Genomic DNA, 22088 nt, shown 5'->3' with positions numbered 1-22088 from the left:
AATGATTAAGTGTGTTTTATATTTTAGTTTCCCGAAGGATGAACAACGAGTAAAGATATGGCTCCATAAAATAAGGAGGATTAATTTTGTCCTAACAAAATATTCCAAAATATATTCAAAACACTTTGAAGAGGAATGTTTAGACAGAGAAAAATTTGGACATGTGTGGCTGAAGGTAGATGCTATACCAACTATTTTTAATTTTCCACGGCACCTACTACTAATTTCTGCATTCAGCTTAAATACAATTTCTGCACAAATCAAATAAAAAACGCAATAGTGTAGCTAATCAAAGTACACATTCATCTTCTTTGGTGTATTTTGCCTTCAATTTATTTTCTTCACCATTTGATTAATAAGTATAAAATATTAGTAAACATGTCCACAAACTCTTTCATTTGTGTCACTTTCCACTTCCCTTAATGGTGTTATGTGGTTTGACTGTTACATGACCAACTGTATTTACTTTACAGTTCATTTATTCTCCGATCACCTTTTTTCCCCCCTTCTTACTCAGTCTACTATTTATTTAACAAACTGGGAGCAAATATGTAAAATGAGTTAAATAAACACATCAAAGTGTCACCAGTAAGAAAATTGTGCTTTAGGTCGCAAAAACGAGAAAATAAATACGCAGAAATAGCAGAAAAAATGGACGAATTAGCAGGGATATAATCGCTAATGTGTGGCAAATCAGTGTTTTTCGGACACTTGCAAAAGTACTAGCTTACTGTCAAGTCGTTTTGCAAGACTATCACTGCAAAAATGTACGTCAGGCTCTGTAATACTGTAAAGTGCCACATCATACCGAAAATTACCAAACATTGAGTGCATCTGTACTGTGACACCTATCACAAAGAAGCAGAATGCAATATCACTTTCCCTTAAAAGTTACATAGCTGGTTTTTCCCGGTATCAAATAGATACTGTTAAAATGTCTGTGCAACATGTATAAATAATCCACGACACGTACGAAAAGAATCCATCTGTACTAGGGATGTAGTGACATTCGAAATATACAGGACACTATACGGACAAACACACGACGTCCCGAGACAAGGCCGGCAATGTATGTCGACAACACAAAATCTGTTCTGCGCATGTTGACACTCACTCCAGACATATTTACACTATGACATTAGCAACAGAAGCATCAGAATAAACACTCATTGCACAATTATTCCAAGGAGCATGAAATCCAGCAATTGGTGAATATAAGACTGCCCCTTTCACAAGTAGGAGCCGTAACAAGCACAGATTAAACTACACTGCATTAGAGAAGGAGCTCCTAGTTATCATTTGGAGTTTATAACGGTTCCTGATATTAATTTGGGGATCAAAGATAATTATCTATTTCATGCACTGTCAAGATTACCTTTTGGTAAGACTGTAATGAAATGTAATGAGGAACTTCGTGTGATTTTTGTGATAACACAATTTCTTAACTTCAAGTTATGCCAATAACGAGGTAAGAACACCAGCCACAAGAATAAAGCAAGGAATAAAGATGTATGAATACTTTAGGGTCAAATTTCGACACAACATTAATGCAGGAAGGCTACCAGACAAGCAGGAACTGTGGACGAATGTTGATAGTATTTCATTCTGGCAATTAGACAACATCGCATACAAATGCAAGTTATGAAGACCTCAAGGTGTGGAAGAAGATTTAATATGGCTTATCCATAGCGGCTACGGACATTCCGGAATCTGCAAATGTATTCATTATTAGACCTACTCTTGCATTATTAGTACTAGATTTTGTATTTATAACCTTGTTATCAGGAGAAAGAAAACTGGTGATCTACAGATCAGAGCATGGAATGTCTGATCCCTTAATCGGGCAGGTAGGTTAGAAAATTTAAAAAGGGAAATGGGTAGGTTAAAGTTAGATATAGTGGGAATTAGTGAAGTTCGGTGGCAGGAGGAACAAGACTTTTGGTCAGATGAATACAGGGTTATAAATACAAAAGCAAATAGGGGTAATGCAGGAGTAGTTTTAATAATGAATAGGAAAATATGAATGCGGGTAAGCCACTACAAACAGCATAGTGAATGCATTATTGTGGCCTACATAGATACAAAGCCCACACCAACCAGAGTAGTACAAGTTTATATGCCAACTACCTCTGCAGCTTATGAAGAAATTGATGAAATGTATGATTAGATAAAAGAAATTATTCAGGTAGTGAAGGGAGACGAAAATTTAATTTTCATGGGTGACTGGAACTCTATAGTAGGAAAAGGAAGAGAAGGAAACATGGGATTAAAGAATGAAAGAGGAAGCCACCTGGCAGAATTTTGCACAGAGCATAACTTAATCGAAGCAAACACTTGGTTCAAGAGGCATAAAAGAAAGTTGTATACATGGAAGAAGCCTGGAGATACTGGAAGGTGTCCGATAGATTATATAATGGTAATACAGAGATTTAGGAATCAGGTTTTAAATTGTAAGACATTTCCAGGGGCAGATGTGGACTCTGACCACAATCTATTGGTTATGAACTGTAGATTAAAACTGAAGAAACTGTAAATAAAGGCGGGAACTTGAAGAGATGGGACCAGGATAAGCTGAAAGAACCAGAGGTTGTAGAGAGCTTCGGGAGAGCATTAGGGAACAATTGACAAGAATGGGGGAAAGAAATACAGTAGAAGAAGAATGGGTAGCTTTAAGAGATGAAATAGTGAAGGCAGCAGACAATCAAGTAGGTAAAAAGATGAGGGCTAGTAGAAATCCTCGAGTAACAGAAGAGATATTGAATTTAATTGATAAAAGGAGAAAATACAAAATTGCAGTAAATGAAGCAGTCACAAAGGAATACAAAGGTCTCAAAAATGAGATAGACAGGAAGTGTAAAATGGCTAAGCAGGAATGGCCAGAGGACAAATGTAAGGATGTAGATCCACATGTCTGTAGGGGTAGACAGATACTGCCTACAGGGAAATTAAAGAGACATTTGGAGAAAATAGAGCTACTTGCATGACTATCAAGAGCTCCAATGGAAACCCAGTTCTAAGCAAAGAAGAGAAAGCAGAAAGGTGGAAGGAGTATATAGAGGGTTTATACAAGGGTGATGTTCTTGAAGACAATATTATGGAAATGGAAGAGAATGTAGATGAAGATGAAATAAGATATATGATGCTGTGTGAAGAGTATGACAGAGCACTAAAAGACCAAAGTCGAAACAAGGCCCCGAGAGTAGACAACATTCCATTAGAATGACTGACAACCTTGGAGGAGCCAGGACTAACAAAACTCTACCATCTAGTGAGCAACATGTACAAGACAGGCGAAATACCCTCAGACTTCAAGAAGAATATAATAATTCCAATCCTAACGAAAGCAGGTGTTGAAAGATGTGAAAATTACTGAACTGTCAGTTTAATAAGCCACGGCTGCAAAATACTAACACGAATTCTTTACAGACGAATGGAAAAACTGGTAGAAGCTGACCTTGGGGAACATCAGTTTGGATTTCGTAGAAATGTAAGAACACGTGAGGCAATACTGACTCTACGACTTATCTTAGAAAATACACTCCTGGAAATGGAAAAAAGAACACATTGACACCGGTGTGTCAGACCCACCATACTTGCTCCGGACACTGCGAGAGGGCTGTACAAGCAATGATCACACGCACGGCACAGCGGACACACCAGGAACCGCGGTGTTGGCCGTCGAATGGCGCTAGCTGCGCACCATTTGTGCACCGCCGCCGTCAGTGTCAGCCAGTTTGCCGTGGCATACGGAGCTCCATCGCAGTCTTTAACACTGGTAGCATGCCGCGACAGCGTGGACGTGAACCGTATGTGCAGTTGACGGACTTTGAGTGAGGGTGTATAGTGGGCATGCTGGAGGCCGGGTGGACGTACTGCCGAATTGCTCAACACGTGGGGCATGAGGTCTCCACAGTACATCGATGTTGTCGCCAGTGGTCGGCGGAAGGTGCACGTGTCCGTCGACCTGGGACCGGAATGATGGAGGCCGGGTGGACGTACTGCCGAATTGCTCAACACGTGGGGTGTGAGGTCTCCACAGTACATCGATGTTGTCGCCAGTGGTCGGCGGAAGGTGCACGTGTCCGTCGACCTGGGACCGGACCGCAGCGACGCACAGATGCACGCCAAGACCGTAGGATCCTACGCAGTGCCGTAGGGGACCGCACCGCCACTTCCCAGCAACTTAGGGACACTGTTGCTCCTGGGGTATCGGCGAGGACCATTCACAACCGTCTCCATGAAGCTGGGCTACGGTCCCGCACACCGTTAGGCCGTCTTCCGCTCACGCCCCAACATCGTGCAGCCCGCCTCCAGTGGTGTCGCGACAGGCGTGAATGGAGGGACGAATGGAGACGTGTCGTCTTCAGCGATGAGAGTCGCTTCTTCCTTGGTGCCAATGATGGTCGTATGCGTGTTTGGCGCCGTGCAGGTGAGCGCCACAATCAGGACTGCATACGACCGAGGCACACAGGGCCAACACCCGGCATCATGGTGTGGGGAGCGATCTCCTACACTGGCCGTACACCTCTGGTGATCGTCGAGGGGACACTGAATAGTGCACAGTACATCCAAACCGTCATTGAACCCATCGTTCTCCCATTCCTAGACCGGCAAGGGAACTTGCTGTTCCAACAGGACAATGCAGGTCCGCATGTATCTCGTGCCACCCAACGTGCTCTAGAAGGTGTAAGTCAATTACCCTGGCCAGCAAGATCTCTGGATCTGTCCCCCATTGAGCATGTTTGGGACTGGATGAAGCGTCGTCTCACGCGGTCTGCACGTCCAGCACAAACGCTGGTCCAACTGAGGCGCCAGGTGGAAATGGCGTGCAAGCCGTTCCACAGGACTACATCCAGCATCTCTACGATCGTCTCCATGGGAGAATAGCAGCCTGCATTGTTGCGAAAGGTGGATATACACTGTACTAGTGCCGACATTGTGCATGCTCTGTTGCCTGTGTCTATGTGGCTGTGGTTCTGTCAGTGTGATCATGTGATGTATCTGACCCCAGGAATGTGTCAATAAAGTTTCCCCTTCCTGGGACAATGAATTCACGGTGTTCTTATTTCAATTTCCAGGAGTGTAGATTAAGGGAAGGCAAACCTACATTTCTAGCATTTCACAATGTTGACTGGAATACCCTCTTTGAAATTCTGAAGGTGGCAGGGGTATAATACAGGGAGAGAAAGGCTATTTACAATTTGTACAGAAACCACATGGCAGATATAGGAGTCGAGGGGCATGAAAGGGAACTAGTGGTTGGGAAGGGAGTGAGACAGAGTTGTAGTCTATCCCCAATGTTGTTCAATCTGTATATTGAGCAAGCAGTACAGGAAACAAAAGAAAAATCGGAGTAGGAAGTAAAATCCATGGAGAAGAAATAAAAACTTTTCAGGTTCACCAATGACATTGTAATTCTGTCAGGGACAGCAAAGGAGCAACGGACCTGGAAGAGCAGTTGAACAGAATGGACAGTGTCTTGAAAGGAGGATCTAAGATGAACAGCAACAAAAGCAAAAGGAGGATATTGGAATGTAGTCAAATTAAATTGGATGATGCTGCAGGAATTAGATTACGAACTGAGAGGCTTAAAGTAGTAAATTGACAGTTTCTTGAAATGAGGATATAAGATGACCATCAACAAAAGCAAAAGGAGGATATAAGATGAACATCAACAAAAGCAAAAGGAGGATATTGGAATGTAGTCAAATTACATCGGATGCTGCTGCGGGAATTAGATTACGAAATGAGAGGCATAAAGTAGTAAATGTGTTTTGCTATATGGGGAGCAAAATAACTGATGATGGTCAAAGTAGAGAGGATATAAAATGTAGACTGTCAATGGCAAGGAAAGCGTTTCTGAAGAAGAGAAATTTGTTTACATCGAGTATAGATTTAAGTGTCATGAAGTCGTGTCTGAAAGTATTTGTATGGAGTGTAGCTATGTATGGAAATGAAACGTGGACAACAAATAGTTTAGGCAAGAAGAGAATAGAAGCTTTGTAAATGTGGTGCTACAGAAGAATGCTTAAGATTAGATGGGTAGATCACATAACTAATGAGGAGGTATTGAATAGAATTGGAGAGAAGAGAAATTTGTGGCACAACTTGACTAGAAGAAGGGATCGGTTGGTAGGGCATACTTTGAGGCATTAAGGGATCACCAATTTAGTATTGAAGGGCAGCAAGGAGGGTAAAAATCGTGGAGGGAGACCAAGAGATGAATACACTAAACAGATTTAGAAGGATGTAAGTTGCAGTGGGTACTGGGAGATGAAGAAGCTTGCACAGGATAGAGTAGCATGGAGAGCGGCATCAAACCAGTCTCTGGGCTGAAGAACACAACAACAACAACAACAACAACAACAACAACAACAACCTTGTACTCACCTGAACAGAAGTCCTAATCCCTCTATACCTAACTTCAACCTATCCATCTCTCTTCTTAAATTTTCTAACATACCTGTCGCCCAACTACGGGATCCAACATTCCACATTCCAAACTGCAGATATATCAGTTTGGTTTCTCCTGATGATGGCATCCTCCTGAGGAGTCCACATCTAGAGATTCATATGGGGAACTGTATTACTTCTGAAATATTTTGCACAAGAGGATCCTATCATCATTTAGCCTGCACTTTGTTGGCAGAACACTTAGAAGATGTGACAAACCCATTAAAGAGATAGCCTACATTAGACTTGTCCGTCCTCTGCTGGAGTATTGCTGTGTGGTGTGGGATGCTTACCAGGTAGGGTTGATGGAGGACATCGAAAAGGTGCAAAGAAGGGCAGTTCATTTTGTGTTATCGCACAATAGGGGTGAGAGTGTCACTGATATGATACGCAACTTGGGGTGGCAGTCACTGAAACAAAGAAGGTTTTCTTTGCGGCAAGATCTATTCACTAAATTTCAGCCACCAACTTTCTCTTCCGAATGCAAGGCAGAAATGATCATCACAATAAAATAAGATAAATCAGAGCTCAAACAGAAAGATTTAGGTGTTCCCTTTTCCCAAGTGCCATTCGAGAGTGGAATGGTACAGAAATAGTACGAAAATAGTTCAATGTTCCCTCTGCCAGGCACTTATGTGTGAATTGCAGAGTAATCATGTAGATGCAGATGTAGCCATAAGGAGAGCTGCTTGTCCTCAGAAAAAAATTACAGCTGTAGTTTCACATAGCTGAAAAGCCATTCACAGTACCAACACAGCAAGGTCATGTTAGCTGCTGTTAGATGGCCATCTGTCTCCCAGACAGATGTCCCTGCACCTACTAAAAAGACCGCTGCCTCTCTTCAAGAACTACATCTTTGTTTGTCCTCTCAACAGATACCTCTTTGTTGTGACTGCACCTGTGGTACTAATATCTTTACTGTTGAGGCATGCTAGCCACCCCATCACAACAAGGTCCATGGTTCATGGCGGATTATTAGTCCAGCAGAAATGAAGTTTTATAAGTTCTTTAAGAGCTCGCAGCATTCCAAGCTGTGTTTTTAATAAATACCTATTCCTATATTTCACAGAGTAGGGTGATAGTTTTCTCTGGGCATAACTCGTTAATGGATCCCCAAATATTAAAAAGTTTTTTATACCATAGCAGGGACTAAAAGTGATTTAGCAGGTCAGATGCACCACATTTTGCTCAGGTTGAAAGCAGCCACTATCGAGTTGAGAGGAGATGTCCTGTTTGCCATTCATTCTGCCAAATGAAAGCTGGACCCCTTGCCAGTCAGGAGTGAGTGATAGTGATACAAGTGCTAGTCTGTGCTCTGCCTCGGATACCATTTCTAAATAGGCTAGATTTCTGACTCCACAGTTTTGTCAAGTAGTTGGAGCACAGTAAATCTTATAAACTGTTTCTTGCATAATGTCAATGTATATTACCATGTGACAAGTGGATTCATTTAAGATTGTTGTTGTTGATGTTGTTGCAGTGTTCAGCCCTGGGACTGGTTTGATGCAGCACTCCATGCTACTCTATCCTGCACAAGCTTCTTCATCTCCCAGTACCTACTGCAACCTACATCCTTCTGAATCTGTTTAGTGTATTCAGCTCTTGGTCTCACTCTATGATTTTTACCCTCCACACTGCCTTCCAATACTAAATTGGTGATCCCTTGATGCCTTAGAATATGCCCTACCAACCGATCCCAACCGATCCCTTCTTCTAGTCAAGTTGTGCCACAAATTTCTCTTCTCTCCAATTCTATTCAATACTTCCTCATTAGTTATGTGATCTACCCATCTAATCTTCAGCATTATTCTGTAGCACCACATTTCCAAATCTTTTATTCTCTTCCTGTCTAAACTATTTGTCGTCCACATTTTATTTCCATACATGGTTACACTCCATACAAAACTTTCAGACACGACTTCATGACACTTAAATCTATGTCATCATCATCATCATCATCATCATCATCATCATCATCAAGACTGATTATGCCTTTCAGCGTTCAGTCTGGAGCATAGCCCCCTTATAAAATTCCTCCATGATCCCCTATTCAGTGCTAATCTATACTCGAAGTAAAAAAATTTCTCTTGTTCAGAAATGCTTTCCTTGCTATTGACAGTCTACATTTTATATCCTATCTACTTCGACCATCATCAGTTATTTTGCTCCCCAAACAGCAAACTTCATTTACTACTTTAAGCCTCTCATTTTCTAATCTAATTCCTGCATCATCACCCAATAAATCTTGACTACATTCCATTATCCTCATTTTGCTTCTGTTGATGTTCATCTTATATCCTCCTTTCAAGACACTGTCCATTCCGTTCAGCTGCTCTTCCAAGTCCTTTGCTGTGTCTGACAGGATTACAATGTCATTGGCGAACCTCATAGTTTTTATTTCTTCTCCATGGATTTTAATTCCTACTCTGAATTTTTCTTTTGTTTCCTTTACTGCTTGCTCAATATACAGATTGAATAACATTGGGGATAGGCTACAACCCTGTCTCACTCCCTTCCCAACCACTGCTTCCCTTTCATGTCCCGCAACTCTTATAACTGCCATCTGCTTTCTGTACAAATTGTAAATAGCCTTTCGCTCCCTGTATTTTTTCCCTGCCACCTTCAGAATTTGAAAGACAGTATTCCAGTCAACATTGTCAAAAGCTTTCTCTAAGTCTACAAATGCTAGAAATGTAGGTTTGCTCTTCCTTAATCTATTTTCTAAGATAAGTCGTAGGGTCAGTATTGCCTCACGTGTTCCAACATTTCTACAGAATCCAAACTGATCTTCCTCAAACTCAGCTTCTACCAGTTTTTCCATTCGTCCATAAAGAATGTGTGTTAGTATTTTGCAGCCATGGCTTATTAAACTGACAGTTCAGTAATTTTCACATCTTTCAACACCAGCTTTCGTTGGGACTGGAATTATTATATTCTTCTTGAAGTCTGAGGGTATTTCGCCTGTCTTGTACATGTTGCTCACTAGATGGTAGAGTTTTGTTAGTCCTGGCTCCTCCAAGGTTGTCAGTCATTCTAATGGAATGTTGTCTACTCTCGGGGCCTTGTTTCGACTTCGGTCTTTCAGGGCTCTGTCAAACTCTTCACTCAGTATCATATCTTTTATTTCATCTTCATCCACATTCTCTTCCATTTCCATAATATTGTCCTCAAGAACATCACCCTTGTATAGACCCTCTATATACTCCTTCCACCTTTCGGCTTTCTCTCCTTTGCTTATAACTGGGTTTCCCTCTGAGCTCTTGATATTCATGCAAGTGGTTCTCTTTTCTCCAAAGGTCTAATTTTCCTGTAGGCAGTATCTATCTTATCCCTAGTGATATGCACCTCTACATCATTACTTTTGTCCTCTAGCTATTCCTGCTTAACCATTTTGCACTTCCTGTCGATCTCATTTTTGAGACGTTTGTATTCCTTTTTGCCTGCTTCATTTACTGCATTTTTATATTTTCTCCTTTTATCAATTAAATTCAATATCTCTTCTGTTACCCGAGGATTTCTACAAGCCCTCGTCTTTTTCTTACTTGATCCTCTGCTACCTTCACTATTTCATCTCTCAAAGCTACCCATTCTTCTCCCACTGTATTTCCTTCTTCCATTCTTGTCAATCGTTCCCTAATGCTCTCCCTGAAGCTCTCTACAACCTCTGGTTCTTCCAATCTATCCAGGTCCCATCTCCTCAAATGCCCAACCTTTTGCAGTTTCTTCAGTTTTAATCTACAGTTCATAACCAATAGATTGTGGCCAGAGTCCACATCTGCAACTGGAAATGTCTCACAGTATAAAACCTGATTCCTGAATCTCTTTCTTACCATTATATAATCTACCTGACACCTTCCAGTATCTCCAGGCTTCTTCCACATATACAACCTTCTTTTATGATTCTTGAAACATATGTTAGCTATGATTAAGTTATGCTCTGTGCAAAATTCTACCAGGAGACTTCCTCTTTCATTCCTTAATCCCATTCCATAGTCACCTACTATGTTTCCTCCTCTTCCTTTTCCTACTATCGAGTTCAAGTCATCCATGACAATTAAATTTTTGTCTCCCTTCACTACCTGAATAATTTCTTTTATCTCATCATAAATTTCATCAATTTCTTCATCATCTGCAGAGCTAGTTGGCATATAAACTTGTACTACTGTAGTAGGTGTGGACTTTCTGTCTATCTTGGCCACAATAATGCATTCACTATGCTGTTTGTAGTAGCTTACCCACACTCCTACCTTTTTTTCTTCATTATTAAACGTACACGTGCATTACCCCTATTTGCTTTTGTATTTATAACCCTGTATTCACCTGAGCAAAAGTCTTGTTCCTCCTGCCACCGAACTTCACTAAATCCCACTATATCTAACTTTAACCTATCCATTCCCCTTTTTAAATTTTCTATCTTACCTGTCCGATTAAGGGATCTGACATTCCACACTCTGATCCGTAGAACGCCAGTTTTCTTTCTCCTGATAACGACGTTCTCTGAAGTAGTCCCCGCCCGGAGATCCGAATGGGGGACTATTTTACCTCCGGAATATTTTACCCAAGAGGACACCATCATCATTTAATCATACAGTAAAGCTGCATGCTCTCAGGAAAAATTACAGCTGTAGTTTCCCCTTGCTTTCAGCCGTTCACAGTACCAGGACAGCAAGGCCATTTTGGTTAGTGTTACAAGGCCAGATCAGTCAATCATCAAGACTGTTGCCCCTGCAACTACTGAAAAGTCTGCTGCCCCTCTTCAGGAACCACACATTTGTCTGGCCTCTCAACAGATGCCCCTCTGTTGTGGTTGCACTTATGGTACGGCTATCTGTATCATTGAGGCACGCAAGCCTTCCCACCAACGGCAAGGTCCATGGTTCATGGGGGGAGGATATAATAAATAAATGAGTAAAAATAATAATTAAGCTGTACTGATGGAAGAAGAATAGATAAATGTAAATAGACTATAAGTAATGAACCAGTAATTTTAGAATAACTACAAGGGGAGTGTCTGGATAAGGGAAGATTAAATAAAATAGAATACCTCAAAGGGAATCAACCCAAGAGTTACTGCTTGAAGTGTTGCCAATTATTCCCCATTATAAAATTCTTGTATAATAAAAACAGAGCATGAGGACTGTCAACTACAGGCGCCACGAAGTGGGTCATGGAGGGCAATCTGTCAGGCAGGTGTGCAGTCGCGCCAAAGTCTGATGGAATAGTCCTGGGGAGGGCACGACCGCCACAAGGGGAGTCACAGTGTGAGTGGCTTAGGCTCAGTGCAGAGTGATCCCCTTGATAGTAGCTCCAGATATGATATTTTTTATGAAATAAAAGAGGACCAGTTCGCGTTCGTTCTACAATATTACTTTTATTGTTAACCGGTTTTCGGCTTACAAGGCCATCTTCAGACCTTTACTGAGTATTATCACCAAAGAAGTTAAATGCTAGCAGACAACATTGGAAGAGAAGTAACACATGTAGACTGAAGTAGAAACATACAGTAAATAACATCTTTGCAATGAAATAGTAAAAACTGAACAGTACATATACATCAATGGAGTTGACAGGAAAACCTTTAGCACAAAATAGGAATAGCATGCCTACATAACAGTTTCTATTAATAAACAAAACTAATAAAATAAAATAAAATAAAATTAGTACTAGACAAGTCTGCATCAGGAGGTATGAAACATGGAGAGTGATACACAGCCAATTAAAAGAAGAGACAGTTGTCAATGTAAATACAGAATACATAAGGAACTTAAGCAATATCAACAAGATAAACAGGAATTAATAAATGCAGGAAAATGGAGGTGTTTGAGGGAACCTACAGTTTGAGAGAGTGGTGGTACTGCATTTCAACATTAACATTATAATCCAAGCAGTGGCTGTGTACCAGTTTTCATTAAATAAATGAGCAAAGTAAAATATGAACAGTATTTGATGAGACAACTACAAGGGGTGTTAAGCATTGACAGTAATACAAGTGCCAGTTAAAATAAAGCCTTAACTATTGAAACTACAGTCTTTGTGGAATACAAAGACAACTTGAACAAATAAAACAACTTAATGAATACAGGAAAATGGGAATATGTGGGAAGAGAGAGTGGGAAGTAATGAACAACAAAGATGATTGTATGAAGTTTAGGAGAGGGGAAGTGTTGAGTTGTGTCTGGTCATTTAGGATGAGATCTGGACTGTGAGCAAGATGTTTGTTAATTTCCAAGGCTTCCAGCAGGTTGAGTTTATGGCCTTTGTTTGCTAAGTGAAGTACATGGGACACTGGCTGGTAGTTGTGACCCTCACTCAGTACATGCTCAGCAAATGCAGAGTCTGAATTCTGCAACCTCCAGCTGTGTTCATGTTCAGCCAGCTTAGTTGATATGGTTCTGCCTGACTGACCAATGTAAAATTTTTTACAATCAGAACAGGTGATTTTGTCTTTGCTATTAAAAATGCACTGGGCTGTCTTGTCCCTCACAGAGTAGGAAAGCCTATACTTGCAGGATTTCAGTGCTTTGGCTACAATCTGTGATAGCTGACCTAGAAATGGTAGTGTACACCATTTCTTGCAGACAGTGGATGGGGAAGCAGGTGGGGCATAGAGGAGGGATATAATTTCCCGTTTTTGTTTCCTGTGCAAGATGTGGTCAATAAGGACTGGATTGTAGCCATTGCCTGTGGCAATAAATTTTATGTATCTATATTCTGACAGAGCTGATGCACAAGCCTAATGTCAGTCCTGTGGAATTGAATGACATGAGACTGGCCACAAAGACATGCTTCGCACAGAACTATTTCCACTTCCAAGGGACTCTATAAACAATTAGATGGCTTAGCTATGGATCCCCAACTGTCTCTTATTTTATTAGTTTTGTTTATTAATAGAAACTGTTATGTAGGCATTCTATTCCTATTTTGTGCTAAAGGTTTTCCTGTCAACTGCATTGTTGTTTGTGTACTGTTCAGTTTTTACTATTTCATTGCAAAGATGTCATTTACTGTATGTTTCTACTTCAGTCTACATGTGTTACTTCTCTTCCAATGTTGTCTGCTAACATTTAACTTCTTTGGTGATAATAGTAAGTAAAAGTCTGAAGATGGCCTTGTAAGCCGAAAACCGGTTAACAATAAAAGTAATATTGTAGAACAAAAGCAAGCTGGTGCTTTTCATATATTATAATGTTGTTCTACCAAGAACCAACACAAGATTCTGTTAATAAAATAAAAGAGGGTTATATTTTTGGGATTGCAATTTTAATCAGTGAACCTGAACAAAATGTGGTGAGACAAAAAGCCAGTGCAACAAAATTTAATTGACAAATTTGGGATCCCTGGGCTCTGAAAATTGACTTGGGAAAGGGTATGGTTGCACATGTGCCCATGAGACATAGCTCAGAACCTGATAAGGTGGAACAACTGAAAAGCACAGAAGTACCTGACAATGAAACAAAAAGTATATACAGATTTGTACTCCATGAAAAGTCTGAATGGGAACTGCCCTTCAGGCTATTAAGTCATGGGGGCTTGGGGGGGGGGGGGGGGGTTATAATTTGCAAGCTGCATAAGTTTTATGTAATTGCATTTAAAAATAGAATTCATGTTCCAAAACTGGTCATTGAAATAAAGAAATTTTATCTGTGGTGACAGGAAAGATATGTTCCTACCAATTTTCCTTCACTGTATATGATAATACTGTTCTATGATGGGATTATGTAACGACATTGCAGACATGTGTCAAAAACTACACTTCACGAATAATACAAATGAGCTTAAAGGCATATGCAACTCAAGTGATAACAGTTGTGTTACAACCAGGGATAATACAATAAATATATCTGCATTCTATGGTTTATTGACATAATACTGATACAAATAATTCTGTTACCAAGCACCAAGTTGTAGATGGACACTTTACCAAAAATTATACAAATTGATGGCAGTTATAGCAATGTCCAGGAAGTGCAAGTGAAATTCAGAATTCTGGCAGAATCACAAGTCTGTTGACATACTAACCTAGAGAATACTGAAGTACAAGTTCCAATAGAGCATTCAGATTCTAAGTTCAGAGCACAGCCACATCAACATCGAGCAGCAATAACACTGCAAAGCAGCACTTCCAAGTTGTGGAGTAGAACATAGCACGATAAGAATTGGCTTGTAGATGCCAGTAGCAGTGTTAATTAAGGCTCCATAGATAATGGAGCCAGCAGCTGGGGTTGCTGTATATTCTGGGCAGCCAGTTGCTGAGTGTTATGGGTGGCCAAACGCTGTGGTTTGAAGCATGTGCATGCAAGGCAGTCTACAATGTTAGCAGCATGCCACACACAAAGAAGAGCAGCCGATGCATGTAATGGAGTGTGCAACTGCTCAGTGTGGAGTTTTTATGGTGGTGGATATGGCAGATATCACAAGTTGTTGATTGGCAACACTGTACTTTATGCTGCACACTGATGTTGTACATTGGTGCTGTGATAGAAGATGTCTAAAAAGCTGTATTAGTTTCAATAACTTAGACATTTGAAACAACCATGCTGCATTTCCATTCCCTGTTAGATTACAGCAAACTAGCTACACAAACATCCTCTCAGAAAAATTCTTATTTAGCCTTCTCTTGAATGGACATACACCCATAAAAAATAGTGTGACAGTACATAAACTCATATTTGCTCATATATGAGCTATTCAAAGGAACCATCCCAACATTTGTGAGTTAGGGAAAAAAAGGGGGAGAAAGAAAGAACAAATAAATCTGGAGGCCAGACAGTGATTTGAAAGTTGCTTCTAAAAGTGAATCCACTTTACCAAGTGCATTTCTTGGTATCTGTTCTTTAAATCTGCCAGTGCACCACCCACCATTCATTTGTAGCTGAGTGGCTGACAGTCTTCATGTTTTCTAAGTTATGTTTGAAGGACTGACCAAAAGTGCTTGGTTCCTTTTCTCTCTTTTTAGCTTGAGCATTACTGAGCAAACATTAATACAAGGTCTGTCTCAAATCATATATCATTATATTTTTCCCTTTCTTAAATGGTTTGTAGGTACTTTGTCAGGCAGACTATGAAATCAATATTCCATTTTCTTCGCAATATTTCAAAGAGGAATGGTGGTATTAAGAATATGTCAGCTCAGATACCTAGTTTCTCTATTCTTGAACCCAGTGAGGTGAGCTACATTAGGTGCAGTTGAAACAGATAAATTTTAAAAACAAACTAAATTTTTTGGCTAAAACAATTAATCTCTTGTACTAAGTAACAGAGTTTTGAATTACAATGTATGTTTATTTGAACAAGGTAGCAATATTGGAATGAGAGGACCACTTTCAAGAAAAAAGAAAAAAAAATGTTTTTATTTTTATCAACAAAGGAACAATAAGGTCACCACTGTGAAATAATTTACAGAATAATTTTAAACATACCTTGAAAAAGTCTTCATGCAACTGTTTCAACATTTCAATATTTTCTTTCATAGCATCATATTTTTCTTTAGCTGCCTTCATGTGTCTGTGAAGTAATGTAAATAATTTCTTTTCCTGATGGTAAAAATTGTATACATAAATTAAAAAATGAAATAGTTTTCGAAATTCTGTACAATATTGGCACTAATGAACAGAAGTCTTCAATTTCCTTACTTCTTCTTTAAAATTGTCTAGATTTGATTCCCACTTCTGGCGAACTTTTTTGACGTTTTCCTGAAAATCATTTAAGTCAATCTTCCGTTTCTCACGCTGTGCTGTCCAAAGCTGTGTAATTTTGTTTTGGATGACTTTTATTGGTCCTATTAATAAGAAATTATAATGTTACTTATACATAACAGGAAATAAATGAACAATGAAATTAAATTGCTGGAAGTAAAATAATATGTATTGCCCAATAAACACCTATAATCATGGAATTTCCAAAATTTTGGATAATTTTTTTAAATTTTCTTCGCACTGTGAGATATAAGTAAGAAAAATAAGTCATTTAGCCTAGAAAACAAGGGTTTAATCATGTTTCTGTAGACACTAAATAGTTTTGAAAACTGGGAATACAGGCATCTAAATTCAGTTCATTAATGTTCCATTCTAGAATGAACTATAAAATTCAACATAACAAATAAAAAAAATGAATCTCAAGTTGGAAAAGATAATGGTTCAGCATAAAGTGACTTTTTTATTATACTACGAATACAATCTTCAACTACCTGAACAGAATAAAACTATTAAGTTTTGCTGTGAGCAAATGTAGTACAATAAAATTCGCTGACATTGGTTTGTAAAATGTGATCATAAATTTCATTGTATTTTCATATTTAAGAAACACAAATCTTAAGCTTTTGCATTATGTGCCCCTTCAGAAGTAATGCATAACACCTGTTGTCTCCTGAGACCATTGCAAGTGAGGTAGCAGAATTTGGAGACAATAGTGACTCTATATTAAGACTGAGTTAGTTCATAAGGAGAACTTCATCCATAAGCTAAGCAGTTTTCACAATTTCTACATTGTGCCCACATCCAACACTCAGCACCAATCATTTAGTGCATAATGGTCTATTCTAACGAATTTGGGTGTTTTTTTTCTGCCATCAAACAAACATGTTGTGCACAACAATATGTTCTTCTGCAGCAAGTCATTGTTACTCTTGACCACAGTTTGACAGTGGCTGATCACTTGTATGAACAGCTAGTTGATGGCCATGTCCACATAAAAGTCAGTCCATAAGTTACGGCATAGCTGCAGTATGATAGTACTGCTTTTGCACTTGGTTCTGCCTGTGATAAGGTCTAGTCTGCCTGTGAAAGGTGCACAGGACAAGACTTCAGTAATGTATGAATATAAACTCAAGAATTAGAGATTTCAACTGTGGGGATTGTAATGGAACTGATAAATAGACATAATTTTGTTATGTTATACACTAAAGTCGTGTTAAAAAAGCTTTTGATTAAGATAATACTAAGTTAGGTGTTGTGATCAATAACTGATATTGAAATTGTATGTTCTTTGTAGCTTATGACCGTGATCTTTGGTCTACAACGGGTTTTCGGCACTTGAGTATTGGCCGCGGTTGAGTGTAGTTGTTTATCTAGTTTTGGCAATAAAAATGTGTTTTTGTTGCAAATAAACTGTGGAATACTGCATCATGATTTTGATAGTTCAGTGATAATTAAAAAACCCGCACCTTTTCTTGTACCCAGAGCAGCAGAGGAATCATCGCATAGACAACGAGAAGCCACATGGACAACGCAGACTCAGCAGCATCAACAAAGGAGACATCATGGCCAGCTCTACTAAAGTATTATACAGCCATTAGCCAGACCGTAATGGTGTCATGGAGATAATTTTTCCAGCACAGTAGAGAGGGTTCATGACAGGATGCCACTCAATTGTGAACAAGTTAAAGGTTTGCTGGACTAACTATAACTAGAAATGTAATTAAAGGCAGACCTTAATATGTGAGGCACAATCAGTGTCACTTGGATATGTGAAACCATGTGAACCACTTCTGATCACTTTACACCAACTAAAATCAAAAGGCAGAAACCTGTTAACTTCACAATACCCATACTCTTGACCTATACAAGTGTAATGTAGGCATCAGAAAGGGTACTATTTTACCTGTTCATAAGGTCATTGTGGAGAAAAAAAAATCAACTAAAACTTTCACTGTTATAAGAACTGTTCTTTCCAAAACACTCTGCCCATAAGCTTTAGAAATTCAATTGGCAGGAATGAATAATTCCTATATTTTCCCTTACAAGTTAACTACAGGAATAGATGTATGAATTAAATACAACAGAAACACTCATTGGGGTCATTACAAAAGATGTGAGTCCATTGTATTAAATACTGAGTCAGCTCCCTCTGTTAATCATTTGGCATTCTGTAGCATATCCTATTTGGGTGTACAGTGGAAACTAGTTGGAACTCAAGACTTTTAAGCAGTGGCCCTCATTGATCATTATTAACAATGTGCTGTGGATGTCGTCTTCTTAATAATGACATCATATCATTCCTATCTGGAGTTTCCATTATTTGACTGCATCCATATCTTATTTGGTATTATTTTTACTTTCTTCAAGTTGAACTTTTGTGATGTTACTGAATATCTGTTACGCGAGATGTAAGGGTTATGTTAACACTATACAAAAAATATGTAAACATTTAATGTCTTTAAAGATGCATGCAATCCATTATCAGGTGCTAGATCATAAAATGATACATTATGGTGCCAGTATATATAGTGACATTAAATTGGTGCTTACATATACTCCTACTTATTTAGGGGAAATAAAATCACTTTTTTTAGATTTTTCAACAACCACAAGCAATTATTACCTACATCTTTACAGATCAGCTGTAAATATTCATAAACATCACAAAAATTTTAATAGGAAGGATGATGACATGGTGCTCAACAAGACACGAACAATAGTTCCGAGAAGCTGGTGTACACAGTCAAGGATAGTTATCCGTGATCACACGATACCTACATCTGTATTCATACTCTGCAAGCCACTGTACCATACATGTCAGAGGGTACATCAGACCTCCATTATTGATATTTTTCCTATAACTCTCCCATAATGAGGGAGGAAAAAACGACTGTTTGTATGCATTTGTACATGCCCTAATCTCTCTTAATTTATCCTCATGATCACTATGCATGATATACAATGGTGTCAGCATAATGGTCACACAGACTTCGTCAAATACACATTATCTAAATTTTCTTAATAGGATTTCATGAGAACTACACTGAATATCTTCCAAGGATTCCTATTAAAGTTGCCTGGGCATTTCTGTTACGCTTTCTGTTGGCTAAACCAATCTGTTGCAATCTTCACAGTGTGCCTCTGAATCTAGTTAATGTCTGTTGTTACAAGCATCTATTAAGGACTCCTAACAATGGCACAATACTCTAGAATTGGTAATCCCAGAAAATTGCAGGCAAATCCTTTACAGGTGCATTGCATTGCATTATTTCAACAAACCTAAGTCTTCCACTTGCTTCCCTAATATTGAATTTACATGATCCTCCCATTTCATATAGCTTCTTAGTATCACCCCTAAATACTTATATGATTTGATGAGCTTAAGATGTCCACCACTTACACTATATTTCCAATTATTTGGGGTAATGTGAGGGAGAAGATGCACAAATAATTGAAAAACATGAATAATAAAGGTATTTTCAAACATCTATTCTTTATTTGAACATTTTTCCAAATTCTGTGTATAGGTACTGTAGGCCTGTTTATTTCCTAAAATGGACTGTAATGTTGGCCTGCTTTTTTTTCTTTCTTCTTTTTTTCTTACAGCATTTAAAATCTTTCTTGCAGCAATAATGTTACTGTGCCGAAACCCCATCTGGCCCACATAATCTACACGAGTATCAACACATTTGAATGTGGTACAGTGACAGACAAAGTCACTGTCTACATCTGCACTTTCACATTCACTGTCATCTTCTTTGTTTTGTTGTACAGCACCAGCCATAATTTTGGCAGCACTCATACACTGGAGGTCAGGTTGAGATGCACCGATCTTCAGCCTCTCATTCAGATTTTCTTTGACATCTTCCAAACTATTTAAACTCACTGCCAGATTCATATGTGTGCAACTGCTATTTCTTCATCAGTGAAACCTTTCTGGAAGAATTTTCCTCCACAATCAAACTAGAGCATGTGGCTTGACTTCTGCCAGGCATCAGTAATCCTGAGTATGGCATCTATAATAGTCAGTTTCTTCCAGAAAAATACCAAATCAATCTCATCAACTAGCATTTGGAGCAGACCAGCATTTAGTGCCTTTGAACTGACACAATTACACCTTGGTTCATTGGGTGTATAATTGCAGTCACATTATGAAGTAAAAACTTAATTACGATGAGACCACCATCAGATACAAGAATCTTCTCATTCGGATGCGAAGGAGCATTATCAAGCAATAAAACATACCTTACGTGGCAATCCTTTCTCTTCTAGAAGTCACCAGATTTGCGGTATAAAATGCATGTGGAACCAGTTTTTGAAAATTTCACTATTCATGCATGCTCTTTTTTGGTTGGAATAATGCACAGGGAGATTCTTAGCTCTGATAACCTTGAATTCTTGCCCCCCATCGACACACAAGTCGCCGAAGTGGCGTCAACTCGAAAGACTTGCACCAGGCGAACGGCCTACCCTACGGGAGGCCCTAGCCACACGGCATTTCCATATACTCTGCTAAAGAGTTACCTCCTTTTTGTTGACCAATAGCACACCATCATGAAAGCCATGTCAGCTCTGTAATTATTATGTTGCTGTCATCAGCAAACAACACTGTTTAACATTCTCTGACATATAGTCTGAAGTTATTCATATAAATAAGAAACAGTGCTGGGGCTAACACACTGCCTTGGAGGACTCCAATGTTCCAATATTCTTGATGTGAAACATACATCACTTTACATTTTGTGTCACTTGAAATTTTGGAGATCTCTTCTTCTGTTTGCTAGATAAGATGTAAATCATGTATGTCACACCTCCTTATTCCCAGCACTTCAGGTTTATGTGGAAGTATTTGATGATTAGCTGTGCTGAATGCTCTACTGAGTGTAGGCAAATTTCTATTACATGTTCCCCTTGATCCAGGGCTTCAAAAAAGTATTTTTGTGAATTTTGCTACAGGAACTTGTTCCATTTCCAGACCTGACACTAAACTGTTCATTGCACAGAAGTTGGCCTTTATTTAAATAATCCACAAGTCTGTTTTTCATAATAGTTTCCATTATTTCTGAAAAAGAAGACAGTAATGAAACAAGTTTGTAAATCTTTATATTTTGTATCTCCTTTTTTGATGGACAGGAAGAACTTTTTCATCAGATAAGCAACTAGATGTGATGACTCATTTATAATGTCTGTTAATGGTGCTTTTATGCTGCTGATGGAGTCTTTTAGTAGAAATATTGGAAACTTGTCTACATCTGTGGACATTTTAATCTTAAATATGCGTACAATCCTACTCATCTCTTTCTCAATGGTGGGTAGCAACAGCATTTTGTAAGGTACGTTGTTATTTGTAGATGTATGGTGTATTTTTGGAAGATTTTCTTGCAGTTTTGATTGCTGTATTACAAAAGTAATTGTATATGAAGTTGGTCAAGTCCTTAGGGCTATCTATTAAGCCAAATTTATTTCTGATTAGTATGTTTACCTGTGTTGGCTCTGGACTACCAATTTCTTGCTTGATACATTCCAAATTGCTTCACTTTTATTATTTTGAGTTCTGTGTGGTCTTATCATTTTGCTTCTGCTCGCATCCTGAGGCAGTTTACTGTACATCCTTTTGTACTTGAGAAAAGTTATAAGAAATCTGGGTCACTCTCGTTATCTTTTATAGAACTGAAATCTGCAAAGTTGGTATTGTTTTGTGGATTTTGGCATTGTCAGTGACAGATGGTGGGCGGATGCCCTTCCTGGTGGCATCACTCTCCGCTATATGTAACTCTTAATAAGCAGCTCAAGCAGTGGCTTATCCAAAAATACCCATGTAACTCAGATTTAACATGAATAATAATGTAAGACAGAACCTGTACCAGAAAAAGTATAGTATTTGTTGCATATTGTAAAATATTTGTAATGTGCAACTGTAAAAAAATTATAGTGTTAAGA

The 22088-nt window shown here is 38.9% G+C and overlaps 1 protein-coding gene across 2 annotated transcripts in view; it reads right to left on the bottom strand.

Annotated features, from left to right (window-relative positions):
• LOC126267283 (synaptonemal complex protein 3-like) overlaps nt 1–22088 on the bottom strand; it is a 112180-nt gene that overhangs the window by 65878 nt on the left and 24214 nt on the right. For both annotated transcript variants that reach the window (XM_049972359.1, XM_049972366.1), the window contains exons 2-3: nt 16086–16231; nt 15873–15986 (exon numbers count right to left, since the gene is read on the bottom strand). In XM_049972359.1, the coding sequence (XP_049828316.1) occupies nt 15873–15986; nt 16086–16231 (260 nt within the window). The remainder of the gene's footprint in view (nt 1–15872; nt 15987–16085; nt 16232–22088) is intronic.

Source organism: Schistocerca gregaria, chromosome 1 (genome assembly GCF_023897955.1).
Source record: "Schistocerca gregaria isolate iqSchGreg1 chromosome 1, iqSchGreg1.2, whole genome shotgun sequence".
Taxonomy (NCBI): Eukaryota; Metazoa; Arthropoda; class Insecta; order Orthoptera; family Acrididae; genus Schistocerca; species Schistocerca gregaria.
Note: the sequence above shows the minus strand (reverse complement) of the source record. Positions and strands in the feature narration are given on the sequence as shown.